This window comes from Aspergillus eucalypticola (assembly GCF_003184535.1).
Source record: "Aspergillus eucalypticola CBS 122712 chromosome Unknown BO83scaffold_17, whole genome shotgun sequence".
NCBI classification, from domain to species: domain Eukaryota; kingdom Fungi; phylum Ascomycota; class Eurotiomycetes; order Eurotiales; family Aspergillaceae; genus Aspergillus; species Aspergillus eucalypticola.
Genome location: NW_020290291.1, coordinates 588,347 through 610,346, shown reverse-complemented (window position 1 = coordinate 610,346; position 22,000 = coordinate 588,347). Strand labels below are relative to the sequence as shown.

At 52.8% G+C, this 22,000-nt stretch overlaps 10 protein-coding genes across 10 annotated transcripts; 5 read left to right on the top strand and 5 right to left on the bottom strand.

Annotated features, from left to right (window-relative positions):
- Nucleotides 1–130: 130 nt before the first annotated feature.
- BO83DRAFT_379690 (uncharacterized protein) lies at nucleotides 131–1,426 on the top strand. The gene is made up of 2 exons (XM_025531568.1): nucleotides 131–312; nucleotides 386–1,426. Exons 1-2 carry the CDS (start codon nucleotides 212–214, stop codon nucleotides 1,245–1,247), a joined length of 963 nt encoding a protein of 320 aa, XP_025386781.1. The 5' UTR covers nucleotides 131–211; the 3' UTR covers nucleotides 1,248–1,426.
- A 20-nt stretch (nucleotides 1,427–1,446) lies between these two features.
- BO83DRAFT_428496 (uncharacterized protein) lies at nucleotides 1,447–2,961 on the bottom strand (the record flags this gene model as incomplete). The annotated part of the gene is made up of 4 exons (XM_025535411.1): nucleotides 1,447–1,641; nucleotides 1,700–2,747; nucleotides 2,798–2,846; nucleotides 2,919–2,961. The coding sequence occupies 4 exons, from the start codon at nucleotides 2,959–2,961 to the stop codon at nucleotides 1,447–1,449; spliced, it is 1,335 nt and encodes a 444-aa protein (XP_025386780.1).
- Nucleotides 2,962–3,211: 250 nt separating this feature from the next.
- BO83DRAFT_379687 (Tvp18 family protein) lies at nucleotides 3,212–4,501 on the top strand. Its single transcript, XM_025531567.1, has 4 exons — nucleotides 3,212–3,418; nucleotides 3,495–3,510; nucleotides 3,773–3,868; nucleotides 3,922–4,501. Exons 1-4 carry the CDS (start codon nucleotides 3,382–3,384, stop codon nucleotides 4,220–4,222), a joined length of 450 nt encoding a protein of 149 aa, XP_025386779.1. The 5' UTR covers nucleotides 3,212–3,381; the 3' UTR covers nucleotides 4,223–4,501.
- A 578-nt stretch (nucleotides 4,502–5,079) lies between these two features.
- On the top strand, nucleotides 5,080–6,662 carry BO83DRAFT_315878 (putative eukaryotic translation initiation factor 3 subunit EifCl; the record flags this gene model as incomplete). The annotated part of the gene is made up of 2 exons (XM_025527643.1): nucleotides 5,080–5,388; nucleotides 5,541–6,662. 2 exons carry the CDS (start codon nucleotides 5,080–5,082, stop codon nucleotides 6,660–6,662), a joined length of 1,431 nt encoding a protein of 476 aa, XP_025386778.1.
- Nucleotides 6,663–7,364: 702 nt separating this feature from the next.
- Nucleotides 7,365–8,736, bottom strand: BO83DRAFT_409314 (HesB/IscA family protein; the record flags this gene model as incomplete). Its single annotated transcript, XM_025534122.1, has 3 exons — nucleotides 7,365–7,831; nucleotides 8,282–8,673; nucleotides 8,700–8,736. 3 exons carry the CDS (start codon nucleotides 8,734–8,736, stop codon nucleotides 7,460–7,462), a joined length of 801 nt encoding a protein of 266 aa, XP_025386777.1. The 3' UTR covers nucleotides 7,365–7,459.
- A 150-nt stretch (nucleotides 8,737–8,886) lies between these two features.
- Nucleotides 8,887–10,751, top strand: bna5-1 (kynureninase). Its single transcript, XM_025536106.1, has 4 exons — nucleotides 8,887–9,189; nucleotides 9,251–9,594; nucleotides 9,651–10,134; nucleotides 10,186–10,751. The coding sequence occupies exons 1-4, from the start codon at nucleotides 9,000–9,002 to the stop codon at nucleotides 10,626–10,628; spliced, it is 1,461 nt and encodes a 486-aa protein (XP_025386776.1). The 5' UTR covers nucleotides 8,887–8,999; the 3' UTR covers nucleotides 10,629–10,751.
- Nucleotides 10,748–11,963, bottom strand: BO83DRAFT_379682 (ER membrane protein complex subunit 4). Its single transcript, XM_025531566.1, has 3 exons — nucleotides 11,561–11,963; nucleotides 11,126–11,478; nucleotides 10,748–11,037 (listed from the first exon to the last, which is right to left on the bottom strand). The coding sequence occupies exons 1-3, from the start codon at nucleotides 11,690–11,692 to the stop codon at nucleotides 10,962–10,964; spliced, it is 561 nt and encodes a 186-aa protein (XP_025386775.1). The 5' UTR covers nucleotides 11,693–11,963; the 3' UTR covers nucleotides 10,748–10,961.
- Nucleotides 11,964–12,488: 525 nt separating this feature from the next.
- Nucleotides 12,489–15,136, top strand: BO83DRAFT_64524 (putative AP-2 adaptor complex subunit beta). The gene is made up of 5 exons (XM_025537502.1): nucleotides 12,489–12,841; nucleotides 12,908–12,983; nucleotides 13,040–13,404; nucleotides 13,458–13,886; nucleotides 13,936–15,136. Exons 1-5 carry the CDS (start codon nucleotides 12,594–12,596, stop codon nucleotides 14,960–14,962), a joined length of 2,145 nt encoding a protein of 714 aa, XP_025386774.1. The 5' UTR covers nucleotides 12,489–12,593; the 3' UTR covers nucleotides 14,963–15,136.
- On the bottom strand, nucleotides 15,095–16,766 carry cwc25 (U2-type spliceosomal complex subunit CWC25). Its single transcript, XM_025534121.1, has 2 exons — nucleotides 16,641–16,766; nucleotides 15,095–16,561 (listed from the first exon to the last, which is right to left on the bottom strand). Exons 1-2 carry the CDS (start codon nucleotides 16,664–16,666, stop codon nucleotides 15,310–15,312), a joined length of 1,278 nt encoding a protein of 425 aa, XP_025386773.1. The 5' UTR covers nucleotides 16,667–16,766; the 3' UTR covers nucleotides 15,095–15,309.
- Nucleotides 16,767–16,917: 151 nt separating this feature from the next.
- On the bottom strand, nucleotides 16,918–21,357 carry BO83DRAFT_379679 (SH3 domain protein). Its single transcript, XM_025531565.1, has 3 exons — nucleotides 19,154–21,357; nucleotides 19,002–19,097; nucleotides 16,918–18,948 (listed from the first exon to the last, which is right to left on the bottom strand). The coding sequence occupies exons 1-3, from the start codon at nucleotides 20,895–20,897 to the stop codon at nucleotides 17,150–17,152; spliced, it is 3,639 nt and encodes a 1,212-aa protein (XP_025386772.1). The 5' UTR covers nucleotides 20,898–21,357; the 3' UTR covers nucleotides 16,918–17,149.
- Nucleotides 21,358–22,000: the final 643 nt, after the last annotated feature.

Genomic DNA, 22,000 nt, shown 5'->3' with positions numbered 1-22,000 from the left:
ATCGCCGTTCCCTTTTGGGACTTTTGGCTCGTTGGGAAACCTGACAAACGGTGCAAATGAGACAAACAGCCCGGCACTTCCCCGACGGGATCCCCGCAGATCAATTCACCAGTCCATCACTTTGGATAGCTTCATCTCCAATTCGAGCATGACGCAATATCAATAACCCCTCTCTGTTTTTTTTTCTTTTGCGACCCACTATATATACACCATGTCTGGTCGTGCGCAGCCCGATAAAGCCCCAGGCAGTCGGTTAAAGCCCGTGGCAGACTCGCTCGACACCGTGGGGTTTGTATCTAAAGGCGATCGAAAGTATGCTCACGGCCTCCTGATGCCCATGGTGGAGCGACGATGCGGTTAACTGCGGCAGCGCTGACACTCACAGATTGCTAGACCATAAGGTTCAGAAGGAGTACTATGACAAGATTGTAAATCGGTACATGGAATTCTGCGCCCGCCATTCCAAAAACCTAGAAGCGGCATGGACGTCACTTCCCAGGAGCGCTTCGAGCGATGCCACCAGCAATCCACCAGCTTCTCTTCCCTCCTTGAACAATAAGTCGACAGGGCCCCGTAGTCCTTCCCCCTCCACTGAACTATCCGCCATTCTCCTCTCTCTTCGCAAGCTGCGCGAGGCGGTTCTGGCTACCAGCTCCACAGTTCCCATCTCTTTCTCCCAGCAAGTCCACATCTTTTCCATCAAGTTCGCGATTCAAGCCCGACATCCTCCATCATACTTTCCTTCCTTTCGCTACATCCTAGAGGAATTACACACTTCTTCTCACCCTTTGCCGGACTCTGACCTGAAAGAACTCATTTCGTATTGGATCCTGGATTACGCATGTCGACAGGAGGACATGGTTGCTGCTTATCAACTTCGTGCGCGTGCGCGCAGACGATACGGTTTTCGGTCATCGACTATAGACTGTGTCTTGAACGCCCTGGCACATGATAACTGGATTGTGTTCTGGCAGATCCGGCAAGATGTAGATTCCCGGATGCGTGCCGTCATGAATTGGGCTGAAGACCGCGTCAGACGACATGCTCTCAAAGCAGTCGGCAAAGCTTATCTCAGCACTGACACCAGATGGATCACTGAAGGTTGCACCGGTGACAGCAATTGGACATGGGAGAACCTGGTAAAGGCGGAGAGCCTAGGTTGGGAGAAAGAGGGCGACAGAATCATCATCCGGAAGCCAAAGCAAAGGCCCCAAAATAACCTTGCACCTATAAAGGAGAATCCATGATGTTGTCGATTTGATATTGTCATTGCTGCATCGTTATCTGGCGCTTATACGGGCATTGACGGAGTATGGTGTTTGTTTCAGGTGTTTAGACGGCTATATAGTTGGAGGATCCGACAGGCATTCTTAGAATAGCGTACCAGTCTTAGAACTCGGGACCTCCTTGCCATCAAGTGTAGACTTTCCGTGACTCATGCTGTCATTAAAGTTTGAAGTCCCCGTTGGGCCGATCAAGATTAGTAGTCCCAGTGACTGGTTGTCTGGCCACTCTTTCTACAAGGTCGGTCTTTAGCTTGGCGGATTTATCAGAGCATAGTTCGTAGACGGTTGACAAGTTGAACACGAGACTCGAGAACGAGTGGTTTGCGTGCACCAGTGACTCGAGGACCTCACGTGCCTGTGGCATGGTTAAGCACGGGCTTGGTAGTAGGTAATCTTTGTGGAATATGACTTACTTCGTTCAACCTACCAGTGTACAACAAGCACACCGCCAGGTTCTGCGAGATCATGGACTCATCGGGTCTGCGTTCCTCGTTGCCAAGTAAGGCGCGCCATTCAGCCACTGCGTCGTCGTACCGACCCTCGGCCATACTGAGGAGCGGGCGAAACACGGTGTTCCCGGCATCGCTCGCCTCGCCACATACCTGCCTCGCAGCATCAAGATCGCCAATTATGAGCATCAAAAGTACTTTTCTCAGTTTATTGATCTCACTTTCCGGTTCTGCTATTCGCAAGCTGGCGAGAGATCTCCTAGCAGCATCCAGATCCCCCATCTCAATGAGCGCGTTCACATTCCTCATGCCGAGGTCAGACAATCGCTCTCTCCACAACTTGCGCTCTTCGGGGTCCACATCTGGCCGCAAAATCTCCCTTCGTGCTTCCAAGCCAACCTCGTAGAGTCCGCCAATGCCCCTACGTGAGTCGCCGAATCCAATGCTCTGGAGTCTAATAGCCAGCACTCGTAGGGGCCATGGTACGATGTGACGAGGATAGTTTGGGTGCTTATCAGACGTCCCAGCAATCGGTTCCACATAATAGAAGGCGGAGCTCAGGTCTTCAAGCGCCTTTGACTCTTGCGCTGCAATGATCGTATTTCCTGACAGTTGCAGGCACGCTAGCCGAGTGTAAAAGAGAGCAAAGATTCGTTTGATGTCAGTAGGCGAGATCAACGAGGATGTTAAGATCGTCCCACACAAATAAGCAGCGAGCAGAAAGTGACCTTCAGCCAGAAGCCGCTCAAGGGTGGCTAGGCTTGTGGACAGCGATTCATCTGACGTTGGAGCAAGGAACTCAGAGCGAAGAGCGTGCGGTATTTCTACCTGAGACAGCGAATGATATACATCATACCGAAGCAAGTACGAGAGATCCTTCTCCACTGTTGGTGGCAGTTCATCTGGCCCCAATGGATCCAGTCTGCTAAACGAAGCGCCGGTAAATCCAGCAAAGTCTGCTGTAGCCGGCCTTGGGGATGCGGCTGTGTTCACTGTTTCGGAGCCGAGCGGGCTTGTAATTGTTAGTATAGGCCTAACTATTCAAGCAGATTCGCTGCTCACTCATCTGGCTGATCTAAAGGACCCTTCGTTGTGCTACGCGGCCGTGAAGCTAGGACGAATCAGCCTTATATTCCTTAGATTGCCGATGATACAACAAGCATCGAACATTAATGCTCCTTACATCTAGAGACATTGCGGGCGTGTTTAGTTGGCGAAGCCTCCATAGCTGTAGCAGTGGAGAAATCGACGATTCTTGATAGTCAGCCTAGTCCAAAATTCTCGAGGCTTGTACTCAGTTCCCGCGGTGGAAAGCCTTCTGTTGCAGATTGGCGAGCTCTTTATCTAGGAACCGGGGAAAGTTGCTGGCAACATAATAATGCGGGATCCCCGACCTCAAAGGCGGAAGAGCCCATTCTGCCGCGCGGTGAAGGGATCGGCCCGGACAGAGAAACTGGCCCCATTCAAACCGTCAATCGCGTCTACTCCCGGCTGGTAATCTTAAGTAGTAGCCACACGATCAACCGACCATACTTCCCACCACCTCTATATAAGGCTACCCTCAGCATCGCACTGCCGTTGCTCTATACACCCTGACTTGAACCGTTCTCTGCATCATCAAATATCCCGCATCTTCATTCGGCACTATGACTCTCGCCGAGGAGCTCCGCTCGAGAAACTTCAGTACGGACCTGCCTTGTTTACAATGACTTATTCTTGGACATACGAAGCAAGGGATAACTAACAACTGATCACATAGGTATCTATGGACAATGGTTTGTAACGCTTTTCTCTACTTTCTTTCTCGCCCGCCGCCGCCCAACTGTGCGCCTCTACAACATTTGCGAAAACGAATGATGGTTGCCTGAATCTCTTGAGCACAGCGCTTGGCGCTGTCTTGAAAGGACCTGCTTCAGTTGCCGCCTTGGACAACCATACACTTTGAATGCTCGCGCATAGGATTTGGGCGATTGCGACAACATTGGAGCTAGAAATATGGCGTTTAAAGGCAGTTTTGCTAATCGATGTCTGACGTAGGACGGGCGTGATCTGCATCGTCTTGTGCTTGGCTCTCGGTATCGCCAACATCTTCTCGTTCGACGTCGTGATTATCATCTTTAGTGTTCTGTGCCTGTGAGCTTTTCCTTTTCTATTCTTACACTGGTTCAGAAGCTTACAATACACAGCATCTCTGGTTTGATCCTCATCTTCGCCGAAGTGCCCTTCCTCCTCAGAATATGCCCCACATCACCAAAATTCGATGCATTTATCCGACGCTTCACCACAAACTGGATGCGCGCTGCAATGTATACAGTGATGAGTGTTGTGCAATGGCTCAGTCTTATCAAGTCCGCTACCAGTTTGATTGCGGCTGCCGTGTTCCTACTCATCGCCGGTTTGTTCTATGCACTGGCGGGTCTCAAGAGCCAGGAATTCGTTGGCAGCAAGACTTTGGGCGGCCAAGGTCTTGCGCAGATGATCGTCTAAGACTGGTCTGAAACGTGATTTATGAAGCTAAGGTAGACCTTTCGCCTGTCATGCAGCTATTGCACATGTCATCTTCAACGTTCGTGCACTGCGCTCGAAAAGAGCCACATGTTGTTCTCATGCTAAGCGATTCTGCTGCAGGTGACTGACCTGGAATGGAAAAAGAGACGGCTAAGAACCATCTCTGGGCTGAATGCGCCACGATTATGAATCGACTGTACTGTTCTTGACGCTGCCGAGCAGGGTCTTGTACTCGTATAGCATACTGTTTTGAGAAATTGGGACCCCTACGGCTCGGGCTACTGAAGTTTCTGCTCATGTGCCTTTATTGATTTTCTTCTTTGTGTCGTATTTGCAGTCCTGTTTTTGCTCTTGAGACTTGCTCAAAAACTGTTACAATGAGTTTTAGATGAATCATGTAATATTTACCATCTCGCCCCAGCGAATACCCGATTAGCATCCTGGCGATGAATGAATAGATTTGTTTGCATAGAATATGCTGTAGGGGCTGAGAGCTAAAGATAAGCTTGTTCCAACGCGGGGAACAATGAAGGAACGAATGTTAAATAAAGTGATCTTCTATACTAGTAAACTAGTTACATTTACATGCAGGAATCCAGTTGTGCCCGAATGGTCGTGCATAGCTGACTCAGCACTGAAGTTATCCCCAGATAAGATAAGCACAACTCATTCAAGCGAAAACCCTCAAAATTCGACTCCGCCGAAACAATCGAAATCCCACACGCCGACGCCGAACCGCTACGCCAGACGACGTGCCCCCTCTCCTCCCCACCCATCCCCCCCGACCGTTTGCCGGACAATTTCCTACTCGTCGACAGACGTACTTCTATCGCAAAATGTCCTACGAAGAGCGCGCCAACGCGCACCCCAACTTGGGCGACGAGTCCGATGTGGAGGAGGAAGCGCTTGTCAACGACTACCGCGAGCAGGTCAACTTCGACGATGGCATGAGTGAGTTGGACAGAACGACATCCCTTGGAGGTGGTTCCCAGACGCAGGACCTCCAGGCACAGCTCGCTGCTGCTGCCACCCCGCTCGAGTACCAGGCTACTCTCGAGACCAAGTTCGCAAGCTACGACAACTACTGCAGCCTTTTCCACTACATCCTGAACTCTGAGGGTCCGGTTGAGCTCGAGGTTCCTTCTGTATGTACTCCTCCATCTGTTAGGTGCGACGGGCTGTGGCCGCGGCTGCGGCTGTATTTGATGCATGTTTCGCTGCCTTGACTTGCAATTGTGTGCGGTTGAATCACCGCAGTTGATACACTGTGCTAACTAACCCGTCTTATTGTCAATAGTACTACTGGGCCTGGGATGTCATCGACGAGTTCATCTACCAGTTCGAATCCTTCTGCCGCTACCGCAACCGTGTCGCTCGCAGCGGCTCCAACGAGGAGGAGGCCCAGCTTCTCCGTGAGAACCCGAACACGTGGGGTTGCTACTCCGTGCTGAACGTCCTCTACTCCCTCATCCAAAGGTCCCAGATCAACGAGCAATTGGCTGCCATCAAGCGTGGTGAGGACCCCTTGGCGTTTGCCGGAGAGTATGGCTCCCGCCCTCTGTACAAGATGCTGGGATACTTCTCCATCATTGGACTCCTGCGTGTCCACTGTCTGTTGGGTGACTTCAGCCTTGCCCTCAAGACCCTCGACGACATCGAGATGAACAAGAAGGCCATGTTCGCCCGTGTCATGGCGGCCCACTTCACCACCTACTACTATGTCGGTTTCTCCTACATGATGATGCGTCGCTATGCCGATGCCATCCGCATGTTCAGCCACATCCTGGTCTACGTTTCCCGGACCAAGAACTTCCAGAAGGGTGGCAACAGCTACGATGCCATCGCCAAGAAGAACGACCAGATGTACGCTCTCATCGCCATCTGTGTCGCTCTCCACCCCACTCGCCTGGATGACACCATCCACTCCGCCCTGCGCGAGAAGTACGGCGAGCAGCTCAACCGCCTGCAGCATGGTGGCCCCGAGGCCCTTCCTCTGTTCGAGGAGCTCTTCCGTTCGGCCTGCCCCAAGTTCATCAGCCCCACTCCCCCCGACTTTGAGAACCCGGCCCTCAACGTCGACCCTGTTGACCATCACACCGCCATCTTCATGGATGAGGTTAAGAACACCCTGTACAACCCTACCATCCGCTCTTACCTGAAGCTCTACACCACCATGGACCTGAAGAAGCTGGCTGGCTTCCTGGAGGTCGAGCCCGAGAAGCTCCGCTCTTGGCTCCTCATCAACAAGCAGCGCAGCCGTCAGGTGCGCTGGGTTGAGGGCGGACTTCTGGAGGGCGAGCCGGTCAACGCCAACGACCTCGACTACGCTCTGGAGAACGACCTCATCCACGTCAGCGAGACCAAGGCCGGACGCCGTCTTGTGGACTGGTACCTCAGGAACCTTGCTCGTGTCTACTAAGTCCGAGTACGCTACAGCGACCCCTTCTAGTGCCAAAACGCATATCCCCACGTCATTTGACTTGAGACATGCGTCCGGTCTGTAACTAGACTCCACGAAGGGGTACTCAATCTCAGCAAGGAACCACGTGAGACACACTGAAGTGCAAACAGAAAGAAGGGGATGTGTGGTTCAGGAGATATCATCAGCTGGGAAGGGGGATCGTTGGCAATCGAGTCCAAGTCGTGCTTTCGAACGGGTCATCAATTACCCTCTCACCTTTTGTGGGCCCGTTCACTTACTCACGTCTTCCCCATTCCACCAACATCATGATTCTTTTTTTTATCTTATCTATTTATTTATTCTGTCCTCCGCTTCCCATATCTTGCTTCGATTGTCCATGCTTCTCATTACTCAGGGGGTTGGTCGCACAACCCTTTTGACCATCCTGGTTATACGGGGTTGGAGTCGACAAAAAGAATTCTTCTTTTCCTTTTTTGTTTTTCATTTGAGGAAATGTTCCAAGGCGTATCCCATTATGCTTGTGTTTGGTTTTGCTTCCGGTTCCACACGGTCTGGTCTGTGTGCATCGAGCTGTTTGTGTCTTAGCTAGCAGAGGACAGACAGGGATGTAGAATCCGCATGATGAAATAGATGATGACTTAAGCAAATATTTTCCATTCAACCTCTCAAGTAGATAGGTAGGAAAAAGCAGCTGGGGGTATAGCATTACTCTATCTCATATTCTAGTATGATACACATATACAGTTAGGATGGTTGTGTCCAGGAATGATAGGCCTATCTAGTTGGGTCCTCATTCAATCCTGAACATCAAAACTAGTTCCGCACCCACAGTTACTCGTTGCGCGCGGGTTGTCCACAATCTTGAACTGACTTCCAATCAACTCCATCGTATAATCCACTGTACTGCCCGAAAGAAGCTCCAGCGATGGCTCATCCATGACTACTTTAGCTTCTCCGGCACCTGCTACCTCTGCCTCTCCCTCCTCAGGCTCGGCTGCGAAAACAGTGTCCTCCTCCGCGTCGATCTTGGATGCGGCCTCCAGGGACATCAAGTATTGGAATCCATGGCATCCACCGCTTGTGACGGTGATGCGGAGATGGTGGTAGGGGTTTTCTTCCTTGGTGATGGAGGGGGATGAGGAAGGATCTGTGATTTCGCGGAGACGCTGTTGGAGATATGTTAGTTCATGATGTAACTGGATTACTCTAGCGACTTGAAGAGCCAAAAAGAAAAAAGAAAAAGAAATGTTGTTATCCCTCCTCTGGGAGAGAGAAGGAAAAAATGAAAAACATACAACAGAAGGGATTCGCTGGTGGTCACCCACCCAACTACTAACCTCCCGGCGTGTGGCTTAAGTACGGCTGAGCGGACGGGAAGCCCTGTTTTCCACACCCTGTGGTCGTATGTACTTGTTTCATACGGGAGAGGGTTCATATCGTGGCTAACAGTAGGCTAGCTCCGGTGATCCGGCGCATTTGCTGCCAATGCGCTTGCATCTCCGTTTCATCCTCCGACTGCAACTCAAGCCGTACCATCGCCATAATTCCGCAATCCTCTTCGAAACAAGCATAGTATATGCATGCAGGGACAGAAAGGAAATATTGTTTCAACGTACCTCCGCGGCCCTCGGCGAGATACTAATCAACAAGTCCTTTCCCTCTTCATCAACCCTCGGGTTTTGTAGCACCTTGGTAGCTGATCGGATACTCGAGGTGGAAAAGGAAGAGCGCTGCCCGAAAGCGTCAAAGCGGAATACTGATCGCGGTGAGGATGTGCTCGCCCGGGGGCAAAGGAATCTAGGCCGGAGCGTGGATCGTTGGGAAACGGTATCGCAGAAAGATGCGGAGAAGCTCAATGTCGGCAACGTTGCCGGGGAAAGTGCAGAAACCGCGGTGCGAGGCGAATGAGAGCGAGAGAGCCGGCGGGCGGCTGTTGAGAGGATCGGACGGGACATATTTGTTGTCATAGAGGGTAGAGGAGGTGTTAAGAAAGACGAGTGAAGGAGGACTTTTGTTGAGAGAGAATGAGAAGACTGGATTGATAATATGATCGGAGGCTCGGAGCAGCCATCGAAAAGAAGGTATTATTGCCGTTAGTCAGAAGGTTCGGGATGACGCCATTGGTCGATCGGAGACCGGCAAGAAGTGGCAGAATTGAGATAATCGCGGGGAACTTCGTTGGCTTTGCTTGACATTTTTATGACTGTAGCTTTTTCTCCTTCTTAGCTGATGGTGTCTATGATTGTATAGTAGACGAGGATTTTGGGTATTTTTATTCTCTTCCTTTTTACCAGTACATAGTACCTCCACCGTACCAAAAGTGCTCATGCCGTCATGAGTTCTCAACTTGCACATGAATCGAGCGTCAGCTCCCCGCTTTTCTACAAGACTGATATCAATGCCTTCACCAAGGAATACGCAGAGTCTCTCGATGCACAAGACCCTTTGCGCGAATTCAGAAAGGAATTTATTATCCCTTCCAAAGCTGACCTGAAAAGAAAGACTTTGGCAATTGACAATAGCTGTACGTATCGTAGCGCTGCTATATTGTCTCAATTTCACTAATCAATTGCCCTCTCATCTAGCCACTGATGAGTCTGATCCCCGGTGTATATATCTCTGTGGAAACTCATTGGGAGTTCAACCTCGTAATGCCCGCAAGTACATTGACTACTATCTACGGACATGGGCTATCAAGGGCGTAACTGGACATTTTCTTCCGCACGAGGACCAATTGCTCCCACCATTTGTTGACGTCGATGACGCCGGCGCGAAGCTCATGGCGCCAATTGTGGGAGCCCTGGAGAGTGAAGTGGCAGTTATGGGCACACTGACGGCGAACTTACACTTCTTGATGGCGAGCTTCTACCGCCCGACCCAGGAGAGGTACAAAATTATCTTGGAAGGGAAGGCGTTCCCAAGTGACCATGTGGGTTCGAACCTCATAATCACTTGAGAAGCAACTACTTAACCCATTGAATATAGTACGCCATCGAATCACAGATTAGACACCACGATCTTCGCCCAGAGGATGCTATGGTTCTTATCGAGCCGGAGGACCGCTTGAAGCCGATTCTGCGAACGGAGCAAATTCTCCGAGTTATTGATGAACATGCCTCAAGCACAGCGCTTGTGCTCCTTTCCGGCATTCAGTTCTATACAGGACAGTACTTCGACATCGAGAAGATTACCGCGCATGCCCAATCCAAGGGGATCATCGTTGGCTGGGACTGTGCGCATGCAGCCGGCAATGTCGACCTGCGCTTGCACGACTGGAATGTAGATTTTGCTGCATGGTGTAATTACAAGTACCTTAACAGTGGCCCGGGTGGTATGGCAGCTTTGTTCGTGCATGAGAGACATGGCCGAGTTGAGATGGACAAGGTTGGCAGTGATGAGGAGCCCTTCCGTCCGCGCCTCTCGGGCTGGTGGGGAGGCGACAAGAAGACTCGCTTCCTTATGAACAACAGTAGGTTTTCTTATTGCTAGCATTTACTCGGCGACTAACTGAGAACCACAGACTTCGTTCCACAGACGGGTGCCGCAGGATTCCAGCTATCTAACCCTTCCGTTCTGGATATGAATGCGGTCGTGGCGTCGCTTGAGCTGTTTAATCGCACCTCGATGACCGAGATTCGTCAAAAGTCTCTGAACGCCACTGGCTACTTGGAACATCTCCTTCTGAACTCTCCTGCAGACTTTCCTACTGGGAAACGACCTTTCTCCATCATCACACCTTCGAACCCAGCAGAACGTGGTGCACAACTCAGTTTGCTGCTGGAACCGGGACTCTTGGATAGCGTCTTGGAGACACTCGAAGAGCATGGAGTTGTAGTCGACGAAAGGAAGCCCGACGTCATCCGAGTTGCACCGGCACCATTGTACAACACGTACACGGAAGTGTGGGAGTTTTGCCAGATCTTCTTCGAAGCCTGTCAGAAGGCTTTGAAGTCACGAAAATAATCAATAGAGAGATAAGTATCTTGGGCTGCCGAATCTGGGTTGATATTGCGTATATGTCATCTTGGATATTTAATGTTATTTATGTCTATAAATTATGACATGGACAGACATGGACCAATCTATATATTACCTACTACATATGAACATATTACTATCAGAGTAAGAACTTGAAGCACCACATAACACTGCCTCTCCTATATGATAAGCTATACATTAGTAGTGCCAGCCCTACCATATCCAATTACCATGGTAGCTCCCTTCCAGATGACTATAGCTTAATTTTCTCAATTAACACAGCATCGAACATACACTCATCCCGAACGATCATCCCAATCAACCAAAAGCAAAGTAAGCACGCTCCAGCGGTTGCCGTTCCGACTCCCAAGCCAGCCAATCCGATCTCGTAGTCCTGTCGCAATGTAGTATTAGCAATGAACAATATCCGACCAAGCGCACATTTCTCGCGAAAACAAGAACAAAACACGGGCACCACATACGGCAAAAGTCCCATCGCATTAACCTTCCAAATACCCAAGCACAACAGCACCAGCTGCATAACGACATATATCGCCTTCACACCCAGAAGCTTCGCACGCGTACCCTCTGTATCGAACTTGGCGAACACCGTGTTGGTATTAATCAGGCCCTGGATGGGGCCCTTGAACAGCATAAACACCATCATGATACTGAAGATCTGAAGACTATTTCCGGACATGTACATCATGATCGCGTTCATGGGGATCTGCTTTGAGGGGGCGAGGGCAATTTCCCATGCTTTCTTGAGCTTCAGGGTATCGGTTTCGACGGGTTTGGATGGGGCGGAGGTTGCTGAGGACTGCTGGGCGCGGTTCTGAAGTGGATGTGAATGTCGCGTTAGTATGAGCTGGGTGCGAATAAGGGGATGGGTATAGTAATCGGCAAAGAAAACGTACGTTCTTGCCAGTCAATTTCCTGGAGAAGCCTGGAGGATCAGGGATACTGGTAGCCTCTTTGGATGGGCGTGGCATGGGGGTGTTCATTCTCACCACCCATTGCGGCGGCGGTGGAGGGGGTAGAGAAACCATGGTGGACTGTGAGAGTCGAAAGAACTCTCAGTAATTACTTCCCTCGTGCCTGGGGGATATTGAGGGATAGAGAGGTAGAGGAAAGTTGATGCCGCAAGCCAGGCCGAGCTTGGAGATGAGGAGGGAGCGATTAGAGTGACGATGATCCGGCCGGAATCGATGGATGGATTTCTCCACCAGCGCGGAGTTGGCGGCCCCCGATCCACTCCTGATTCTCACGCTGCCTCTCCAAAAGTTGCTCCATTCGACGTCGGTTTGGATTTCACATCCATCAAGGACAGAGAGAGGGAGATAATCTGGGGTTATATTAATTGAGATAGGTAAGTACACTGTTGCGCCCTTAAACAGACTCATCCCCCCCTGTGTGCCTTGACGCTAACGAGTCTAGTCTGCAAACCCCCCTCCGATGCAATTGAAGCTTCGGAGCAGCAGACCAACCAAGCCAACTAGTCTACCGATCGAGTGCCCCTTGAAGCTCTCCGACGTCCGTGAACGATTTCCTTGACGATTTTCAAGACGAGGTCTTTTGTGATTATCCGTGACAACAAACTGGGTTAAGCGATTGGAGGATTGTGAACCTGCACCATGAGTTCCAGCGGGGGAGATGCGAAGTTGTTCGCCAGGGTGAGTACTTTGATGTGCATTGGCACTGCTCTCCTTCCTGCCGCTCAATCGGACCATCCCATACATGACGTGCAAGAGCCCTTTGGGCGTGTGCTTATCTTCCCGCGCTTCCCCTCATGCCTGCTCCCCTTGTTCACATGAGCCAGCGCTGGCTTTGTCTCTTCCTTCTGCGGGGGATCTTGTTCGCTATGCTCCTCATGCCGCTTCCTCCGAATCCCCTCCTCCTGGCTGGTTCCCCCAAATCCCTCCCTAGTCCAGTCTACATCCTTACCTTATTATGTTCCTCAGCGTGGTTCCGTATACAGCGCAATATGGCTCACCATTCTCTCGTTCCAAACAGGGCAAAGTTGCCGAGTTGCGACAGGAGTTGAACAGTGGGGGGAAGAAGGACAAGAACCATTCGGCCAAGAAGATCGCGCTCAAGAAAATCGTCGCCAATATGACCATGAGTAATAATGACATGGTCGCTTTGTTCCCCGACGTGATCGGTTGTATGAACTTGCCCAGCCTGGAGATCAAAAAGATGTATGTCTCCGGGAAGATGTTGTATCGCATCTTGTGTGGGGACTGATAATTTCTCTCTCACTACAGGTGCTTTCTGTTCCTCGTCAATTACTCAAGAGCGAAACCCGAGGTTGCGCTCAAGGCTTTGCCATTCCTCATCGATGTAGGTGTTTGTTTCCCTTTACGTCTGAGGATGTACAGCTAATCTGAATAATCCAGGATATGGAGGACTCCAACCCTCTCGTGCGTGCCCTGGCACTACGGACCATCTCTTACATCCATGTCCGCGAGTTTGTCGAAGCGACAGTGCAACCGGTCAAGCGACTGATGAGCGATATGGATCCATACGTGCGCAAGACCGCCGCTTTCTGCGTCGCGAAGCTCTACGAGCACGATAAGAAGATGGTCGAGGCGTCGGATCTGATTGATCGGCTGAACAGCATGCTCAAGGATGAGAACCCGACGGTGGTTTCTAGCGTCCTGGCTTCCTTGGTGGACATCTGGGGTCGCAGTGAATCGATCTCTTTGACTATTGACTACACCAGTGCCTCGAAGCTCGTTTCGATCTTACCAGACTGCTCTGAGTATGTGTTTATCTATGCTTCTGTGTCCGATGCAGGTTACTGACATTGTGCAGATGGGGCCAGTCTTATATCCTCGAGGCTTTAATGTCCTATGTCCCTCAAGACTCCGCAGAATCCCTGTTGCTGGCAGAGCGAATAGCCCCCCGCCTCTCGCACTCCAACTCTGCCGTTGTCCTGACCTCTATCCGCGTTATCCTCTACCTCATGAACTACATTGCCGACGAAAGACATGTCACCTCCCTCGCAAAGAAGCTATCACCACCCCTTGTCACCCTTCTCTCCAAGCCACCAGAAGTACAGTATCTGGCTCTCCGAAATGCCATCCTTATCCTGCAGAAGAGGCCCGAAGTGCTCCGCAACGATATCCGCTGCTTCTTCTGTAACTACAACGATCCGATCTACGTCAAGGTCACCAAGCTGGAGTTGATCTTCATGCTGACCACCAAGGAGAACATTTCCGTGGTCCTTGCAGAACTCCGAGAGTACGTCCGTCCTCCCTTCCTATAAGCCTAACTACTAACACGTCCATAGGTATGCGACTGAGATCGACGTCCACTTCGTGCGCAAAGCAGTACGTGCCATCGGAAAGCTCGCCATCAAGATCGAGTCCGCCGCAAAACAATGCATCGACACCCTGCTAGAACTGGTCAACGCAAAGATCCCCTACATCGTCCAGGAGGCGACGGTTGTGATCCGCAACATCTTCCGCAAGTACCCCAACCAATACGAGAACATCATCGGCAACGTGATTCAGAACATCGACGAGCTCGACGAACCCGAAGCCAAGGCCGCCATTATCTGGATCATCGGCCAGTACGCCGACCGCATCGAGAACTCCGACGGCCTCCTCCAGGACTACCTAGCCACCTTCCACGACGAGACCGTCGAAGTTCAACTTGCCCTCCTCACCGCCACCGTCAAGTTCTTCATCCAACGTCCCACCAAGGGCCAACAACTCGTCCCCCAGGTCCTAAAATGGTGCACCGAAGAAACCGACGACCCGGACCTCCGCGACAGAGGCTACATGTACTGGCGTCTGCTATCCACCGACCCCAAGACCGCAAAGCAGATCGTCATGGGCGAGAAACCCCCCATCAGCGCCGAAAGCGAGAAACTCGACCCTCGCACCCTTGAAGAGCTCTGCCTCAACGTCGGCACTCTCGCCACCGTGTACCTGAAACCCGTCCAACAAGTCTTCCGCTCCGCGCGCACAAGACGCCTACAGTACAGCCCTGCCCTGCAGAAACCGAAGGAAGAACCCGGCACTGCTGTCTGGCAATTCCCCGCCCCGTCGCAATCCAACAGTCCCACCGCCGCCATGGCTGCCAGCGCATCTGCCCCCAGCGATATGAACGCAGCTGTCAGCGCTGCCGACAGCTACTTCAACAGTATCGGCACTCAGCAAATGGCTGCACTGGACCTGGGCGGTCGCGAAGACGGTGGTGTTGGCGGTGGTGGCGCCCCTCAGACGCAGTATGTCGTTACTCAGAACCAGCAGCAGGTGTATCAACCGCAGCTGGCGGGAGGAGCAGCCACGGGTGAGTTGTTGTTGCTGTAATTGTACTGGTTGTATTATTCTTTCTTCTTTCCTGCTAGATAGGTTCTTAATCTTTTGGAGCGGTTTATCAATTATTTCGCAGGCAGGGACTTGTGATGTATCTGTTTAATTGTCCTTGATGCTTGGATATGTAGGTAAATATGCATTTGTCAGAGTTATGAATGGTAACATAAAATCTTGGTATATGTATGATACATCGATAGCATGTTGAGCATAGGCATGATGAGAAAGGAGAATGACTGCATCTATATCGTGCTTCCAGAGCACAGCACACCATTCATCCATCCCATGATCATCATACGAACCCAACAACATTCATGAAGATTTAACTGTAATGATGATAACGATTAATCCTCATCCAAGCGAGCCAACCCACCCCGACTGCGCTTAATCCGCTCATCCAGACTATCCTCCTGAAGCTGTTTATGCAGCCCCGACACAAAGCGACCCTTCTCCGAGCGATGCTTCTCATCTTCTTCATGCTGCTTCGCTTCAATAGCAGTGACCTCCGCAATGCGCTGTCGCCGAGCATCCTCCATCTCGCTCGCGTTCGCTTGCATCTCTGCTAGTTTGCGTTGCCGTTCTTCCTCTTGCTGCTTGCGCTTCTGCTCGGCTTCTTCAGCGTTGGGCTTGTCGCGGCTGGATGTATCTCTGTCTCGGGGACGGTAGTCTCTCTTGTCTTGGTGGTAGCGACTGGGTCGGTCGCGGTCGCGGTCTCGGTCTCTGCGATCACGCTCACGGTCCCTGTCCCGAGAATCTCTGTATCCATCGCTTTCTCTCCGATCGTCGCTGCGCCGTCTGTCAGACTGGTGGCGATCCGCAGGGGATCGATCTCGCCGGTCATATCGATCTTCACGATCACGATCACGATCACGATGCTCCCGATGTCTGCTCGAGCGGTGATAGTCCCGATCACTGTCCCTTTCTCTATCCCTCCTATAATCCCTCTCGCTCCTCCTCTCCTTATCCCTATCATCACGATCACGATCATCTCTCCGCCTCCTCTCCGGCGACCTCGACCTATGCCTCCTCTCCCTCTCCCTCTCCCTCTCCCTCCTCCTCTCCCTATGCCCATCCCTATCCCTCTTCTCCCCCCCTTTCGAAGAACTCCCCCCCTTCCTAACCTCCTCCCTAACCATCCCCTCCAACGCCGCCTGCTCCCTCTTCCTAATCTCCAAAAGCGGATCAGCCAACACCTTGGCCATCGTATCCCTCGAATTTACCACCGGCTGCTGCACTGCACTCCCACCACCAAGCGACGCATTAAACTCCGCCCCCTTCTTCAACCCCTCCGTCTCGCCCCCCTCCTTCTTCAACAAAATCCCATCAATCCGTCTCTTCCCCAACAGATACCCCTCCATTTCCTCCGCGTACATACCCCCAGCTGCCCCTCCGGACCCAGGTTCCTGATACATCCAGTCCACGCGCTGGATCTGCTTCGGTTTTCCGGTCCCTTCTTGTAACCGTTGAAGTTCTTGGATTTGTCGCTCTTCGTCGCGCTCGCGGCGGAGTTGGTCGATTCGTTTGCGCTCCTCGAGCGCGCGTTTTTCTTCGGCCCATACGCGCTCTTGGTTGCGGAGGAGGGAGGGGTGCCATGATCTGTTGGTTTGAAATGGGGTTGGGTTAGTGAGTGGTCTGGGGGGAAGAGGTGTGGTTTGGGGAGGGAGGGGGTGCGTACTTCTTTAAGTTGAGGTCGCCACCCATTTTGTGAAAGGGGGCTGGGTGTCCAGCTGGTTGATGTTGTGCTTGGTGTTGTGTGGATTGGGAGTTGTAGGTGGATGGGGGAGGAAGTGGTAAGTGTGAGTGATGGTGATGGATGGAGGTGAATTCCCGATAGGGAAGTAATGTATTGCCACTCACTGCGGCTGTCTGACCTGCGGGTTTCTCTGCCTGAGGCATCACTATACAGGCTACGTTCGAACGGTGAGTATTTCTATACTTTACAGCAAAAGCATGTTACATAAAATGTATTCGCACTATGCAGTAAACAAATGACAGATTAAGCACATATGGATAACATCAATAGGTACATACAACAAGAATGTTAGTTAACACATCACAGAGGCAATCGAGGTTTGTCCGCCTGCGGTCCATGTACCAGCGGCATTAGATATACCAGAATCAAATCATTTACTCGTCTCCGCTCGTCTCCACTCTTCACAGAACTTCAGATATTTCATACTGTACTTATTTCTCCCAGCCCACATAGCTACGCGGCATCACTCGCCACACCTTGCATTCGCCACTGCGGAGGTCGTTGAGCTTGAAGCTCTCCATCTTGACCTTCTTGCTTTCGCGGCCCTGCTCCCAAGCACGGATCTTCTTCTTGGTTCCGTCCCAGTCAACCACAATGGCCACGTGGTCGGGCTTGCCCACTTCCGCACTGTACTTCTGGTGCATCGTGCCGCGATGTCCCTGGAAGCGTGCGTTGCGGAAGCTGACGATATCACCGGCGCGGATCTCGTCGTTCTGCTGTACAGAAGCGTTGGCTAGATTGGAGTAGACCAAAGCGCCATAGGCACGTGTTCCAACCGGCTTGAGGGCATCCGACAAGGGACTGAGCACGTGCTGGACGAGGCCAAACGGAGTGCCGTCGGCAACGGTGGTGTTCTGGATGGAATTGGCTGTGGAGGCGATGCGAGTGCCAATCTGCAGATGTGCGTTCTCAAGTTGGTCCTGACGAGGCTGGATAGGAGGAGCCTCGTGGCGCTGCTCAAAGGCAACATCCGTGGGATTCCGAGCGTCGAAGTTGACCGTAATCACCGTTTGCGAGTGGTCCATGAAAAGAACGTAGATGTCTTTGGTCACCATGGTCTTACCACCTCTCTTGGAAGAGCTCGACTCCTCGAATTCAAGCAAGATGTCCTTGCGATTCTGGAACACGGGAGGGGGGGTATTGTGCTGCGTCCACCAGAGCGTGTTCTCTGCCAGGTCTACGTCCATGGCGATGAAGCCTTGGTCGGCGGACGGACGACTGACATCCATGGACCGCCGCATGCTGGGCTGCGCTCTGGGGACATCAAGCGATGCACGGTTGCTACGCGGCGTGGGTGGGGGTAACGTGGGAGGCGGGGGTGCCATCGAGGTTCTCTTCTCAAACTGGGAGAACGTTGATTCGTGGTGTGATTGGACGGGCGAAGCTTCATAGAGCTCCTCCGATTCTTCCTCCGCAGGCTGGGAAGGGACAACAGGAGGTAACTGCGGCGGTCCAGCGGGAACAGGTGGAGGCCCCCTTGGGGTAGGCAGTCCATGTTGCGGGGCATTGTAACGGTACGGATCATACTCTTCATCATCACCTCCAAAAGACAACTCTCGGTGGGGAGGAGGAGGAGGGGGTCCGCGGGGGGAATCTATAGAGGCCCTGCCCGCACTCTTGGGAGGCTGAATTGGGGGCGGAGGAGGGACTGCCCTAGGGGCATTTGGGGGAGGCGGAGGCGGAAGACGAGTCTGTGGCGGGCTCCGAGGAGATTGAAGTGAATGGTCGTCGGTAGTCGTCCCCTCGTCGAAACTTGAATCACGTCCATGAGATTTCAGTGCGTCCTTAAATTTGGCACCGGATGCAATGTCAGTGTCGTAGTCGCCGTCATACTCGGTGACCTCGCCCTCCACCTCTTCGCCCGCTTGGCGAGACTGTGAGGTCACACTGGTTCGACTGTCGGCAGTCGACCTCCGGCGAATATTTACGGGCGGCGGGGGAGGAGCTGCCCGACTCTGAGCCGGGGCGGGTGGATTGCCTGGAATAGGAGGTGGAGGTCGGCTAAGTCTCTTATCTGCAGGAAGTGTGGGCGATTTCGGGGAGGTGACATCGTATGTCGACGAGCGGCGAGAGTCTAGATGATCGGGGAGCGGAGGAGCAGGAACAGGTTGGCTTGGAGACTGATCGGCTGCCGCAGCGTTTAGGGAGAGATTCTTAGTATGCAAGGAGAGCTCATCGTCCGACTCTTCGCCCGTGTCAGCAGGAGCAACGCCCTTAGGGGTGGTTTGATCTATCCCAGGTCAGCATGTGTAGCAAAGGACACTGATCCCATGGAGAACTTACGTCCGGGAACAGGGGGCGGAGACAGAGGCGCATCGTGAGGGACAGGAGGTGGAACTGGCCGTGTTTCGAGTGGCGGAGGGGGCGGAGCCGCGCGCTCTGTTTAGAGAATAGTTAGATGGTATACTAGGATCATCAATGACTTATGCGCGTACCTTGAGGCGCAGGTGGCCTGTCGGTGGATGTACGCCGAGGAGGCTCTTCCTCTACCACATCTTCGACATCAGGGACTTCATGTGGAGGATGCTGCTCTGTCACAGGGCTCGTCTGAGCTTCCTCCTCCTCCTTCTCCACGCTTGGTGTGGCAGCAGGCTTGGCCACGTTCATCCCCGGCAGAGCCATGATCGGCACTGGAGGGGCAGCAGCTGGGCCGGATCGTTCATACTCCCCGCTGGGTCTCTCGGGTTCCACGGGTGCCTTTGGCTTCCGAGGAGCTGCAGCCGGACGAGGCATGCCACCAGGAGGCCCGAAGAAGCCCATCATACCCATTCCACCGCTCATCTTGGCCATTCTTTCGCGAAGCTCCATCTTGCGCCTGACTTCGGGGTCTATTTCTTCTTCCTCCTCCTCCTCTCCTTCTTCTTCTTCTTCCTCCTCTGCACCTTCATCAACCTGAGCTTCACGTTCTTCGGCTTGTTCCAGCTGCCGAGATTCTGCTTGAGCTTCGTGCTGAACCTCCGCTCGGGCGCGCTCGTCATAATCCTCCTTGCTCGTAGAGGTCTCCTCCGCATCTTCCGTATCAGCGGCGGCTGAATCATCGGCATCGTTGGTATCGCTGACGAGCTCCCGCACTGGTGGAGGGGGCATAGCTGCTGGCGGGGCTGGCGGGTGAGCGGCTTTCACCGTCTCAACACTGTGGTCTCTCTCAGGCTCGCCAGATGGGGTGCTCTCGGTCGGCGGTTCTTCCGCAGGCATCGCTTCTTCGTGAGACTCGGTGCGCTTCTTGGGGGGAGGGCGCTTGGGCTTGTCCTTCTTCTGAGCGGCTTCAGCGTGACGAGCAGCTTGCTCCATCTGCTGTTTCTGCAAGAGAGCAATCCGCTCTTTCAAGCTGGTCGGCTTGGGCTGCTCCTCCGCACCTTCCTCCGCGCCTCCGCTGGACAGTGGCCGAGTCTCGGAAACGGGAGGCTCATTCGCCAGACGTTCTTGGACCTCTGGATCCTCCTCCCTCCTGTAGATCTTGCGGGGCGCCTCACGGGGCGGGGGTACGTATGCATCTCTACTGGGAGGTGCCGCAACGAACGGCTTCTTGACGAAGGAAGTGGTCTGGCCGCTCAAGCCACCCGGCTTGAAGGGTGCAATTGGGGGTGCGGCGGGTTTGTTGAAAGCAGCAATGCGATCCCTGAACGATGAGCCCGTCGGCTTCTCCGCAACGGCGGGAGGTGGGGGCTTGGACGAGGGTTTCGGAGCCGGTTCGCTGATGTCATTTGCAGGGGGTTGAGGAACCGGGGCAGGAGCCGGGACAGGCGCTGGCTTCGGGAACGAGGGGAGCTCACGAGTTGGTGACGCCAACGCAGGAGGCGGCGATTGAGGAGGTTGGGGCACAGGTGCAGGTGTATCCTCCACTTCGGGTTCCAAGGAGCGCGGGGGCGCAGTTGTAGGGGACTCGACAGCAACAGCGGGCTCTGGAGGAGGCGGCCCGGGAGCGACCTCTGGTTCCCTCTTCGGTCGGCTCGGGCGTGTAGGCCGCGGAGGAGCTGGGGGTTCATATCTTTCCACGAAGTTCTTGGGGAAAATACCCTCTCGCTTGTGCCCCGACTCGTCGGTATACTCACCAAAGTACCATTCCGCGTCTTCCACCGCCGTCACGGTTACAATCTGGCCGATGGCAAAGTTAAGGTCGTCATCGTGGTCCGAAGCGTATTCGAAGACCGCTTTGACTGTGAACGGCGGACTGGACATCTGGCAGGGTCGAGACGCTGTCACAACGGACGTGGTGGTGGGGGGTAGATTGGGGGAGCGGAGCGAGAGGGAGGCTGGCGGGATGCAAATGACACGGCAGAACAACAATAATTGCAGGTAGTGGAGCACTAGACTGGAAAGCGTCTAATGCAGACAGACATGTGCAGTGCAGATATGCTTTACAGCGGGGTTTTGGAAGGTAAGCCGGTATGCTTCGGAGGGAGCAAAAATAACAATAATAATATGTCAGCCTGCTGGACTGACTGACGTAGTCAGAGAGCTTAGTACCTCCGGAGATCGGAAACACCGCAAGGGGGAGGGGGAGTGGAGGAGGAGGGGGGTGAGAAAAAGTAAAGGAATAAGAATAACTTACTGCAGGGTAAAAGACAACAATGTCCAGAGAGACGGGAGTATATAGGAAATTAATGCACAAGGGAAGGAAGACAAAAGGAAGGAGTGGGATGGGGGGAGGCGGGTGTGGTGTTGGAAAGGGAGGAGGGAAGAGGGAGAGTGGAAGAGGAGGGACGGCGAGAGACACAGAGAGAGAGACACTGAGCACAACGACTGCTCCCGACTGCTCCTACTGACAAGTACTACGACGACGACAACGACCACAGTACTAACTTACCACTTCACAACTCTTCTTGCCTGGCGGGACACTTGCTCCACTCCCGCAGCGATCGGCAGCTAATAAGATTGAACAGCCCGTCAGACACCAAAAGCCAACACAAAAACATACGAGGGAACAGCTGCCTGAGGGCCGTGGAATTAAACGCGGTGGTACATCATTGCTATCTACTCCGTACACTGAAATGTAGGTAAATAGCACTACTATACTATTACTACTACTGGTGGCGTCCCTGATGCAGCTTATATTTCCCTCCCCTTAATCAATCCTGCATGCACCATGTAGAGTCATTGTTGAATCTGCCCTTCCTAATTACTGAAAGACCCTCCTTGTTATTACGTATCCGTAGCTTGCCGTCTTGAATCCGGGGTTTTTGCCTCCCTGCCGACCCGAACAACCTTGGAACTTTGTCTTATCCATCCAACCTTCCCATCCATTCTACCACTATCTTCTCCTCACCATACACTTTCCCTCC

Bases quoted from the DNA above. Each gene is read 5' to 3' on its own strand.
- BO83DRAFT_379682 (XM_025531566.1), bottom strand. From the start codon at position 11,692: ATGGTTTCTCTACCCCCTCCACCGCCGCCGCAATGGGTGGTGAGAATG. The intron at 11,479-11,560 runs GTACGTTTTCTT...CATCCACTTCAG, and splicing joins GGAAATTGACTGGCAAGAAC to AACCGCGCCCAGCAGTCCTC. The intron at 11,038-11,125 runs GTATGTGGTGCC...ACATTGCGACAG, and splicing joins AATGCGATGGGACTTTTGCC to GACTACGAGATCGGATTGGC.
- BO83DRAFT_379679 (XM_025531565.1), bottom strand. From the start codon at position 20,897: ATGTCCAGTCCGCCGTTCACAGTCAAAGCGGTCTTCGAATACGCTTCG. The intron at 19,098-19,153 runs GTACGCGCATAA...TTCTCTAAACAG, and splicing joins CAGGCCACCTGCGCCTCAAG to AGCGCGCGGCTCCGCCCCCT. The intron at 18,949-19,001 runs GTAAGTTCTCCA...GACCTGGGATAG, and splicing joins TCCGCCCCCTGTTCCCGGAC to ATCAAACCACCCCTAAGGGC.
- cwc25 (XM_025534121.1), bottom strand. From the start codon at position 16,666: ATGGGTGGCGACCTCAACTTAAAGAA. The intron at 16,562-16,640 runs GTACGCACCCCC...TCAAACCAACAG, and splicing joins GGCGACCTCAACTTAAAGAA to ATCATGGCACCCCTCCCTCC.
- BO83DRAFT_64524 (XM_025537502.1), top strand. From the start codon at position 12,594: ATGTTCCTCAGCGTGGTTCCGTATACAGCGCAATATGGCTCACCATTC. The intron at 12,842-12,907 runs GTATGTCTCCGG...CTCTCACTACAG, and splicing joins AGCCTGGAGATCAAAAAGAT to GTGCTTTCTGTTCCTCGTCA. The intron at 13,887-13,935 runs GTACGTCCGTCC...ACACGTCCATAG, and splicing joins GTCCTTGCAGAACTCCGAGA to GTATGCGACTGAGATCGACG.
- BO83DRAFT_379690 (XM_025531568.1), top strand. From the start codon at position 212: ATGTCTGGTCGTGCGCAGCCCGATAAAGCCCCAGGCAGTCGGTTAAAG. The intron at 313-385 runs GTATGCTCACGG...TGACACTCACAG, and splicing joins GTATCTAAAGGCGATCGAAA to ATTGCTAGACCATAAGGTTC.
- bna5-1 (XM_025536106.1), top strand. From the start codon at position 9,000: ATGAGTTCTCAACTTGCACATGAATCGAGCGTCAGCTCCCCGCTTTTC. The intron at 9,190-9,250 runs GTACGTATCGTA...CCTCTCATCTAG, and splicing joins TTTGGCAATTGACAATAGCT to CCACTGATGAGTCTGATCCC. The intron at 9,595-9,650 runs GTGGGTTCGAAC...CATTGAATATAG, and splicing joins AGGCGTTCCCAAGTGACCAT to TACGCCATCGAATCACAGAT.
- BO83DRAFT_379687 (XM_025531567.1), top strand. From the start codon at position 3,382: ATGACTCTCGCCGAGGAGCTCCGCTCGAGAAACTTCA. The intron at 3,869-3,921 runs GTGAGCTTTTCC...TACAATACACAG, and splicing joins ATCTTTAGTGTTCTGTGCCT to CATCTCTGGTTTGATCCTCA.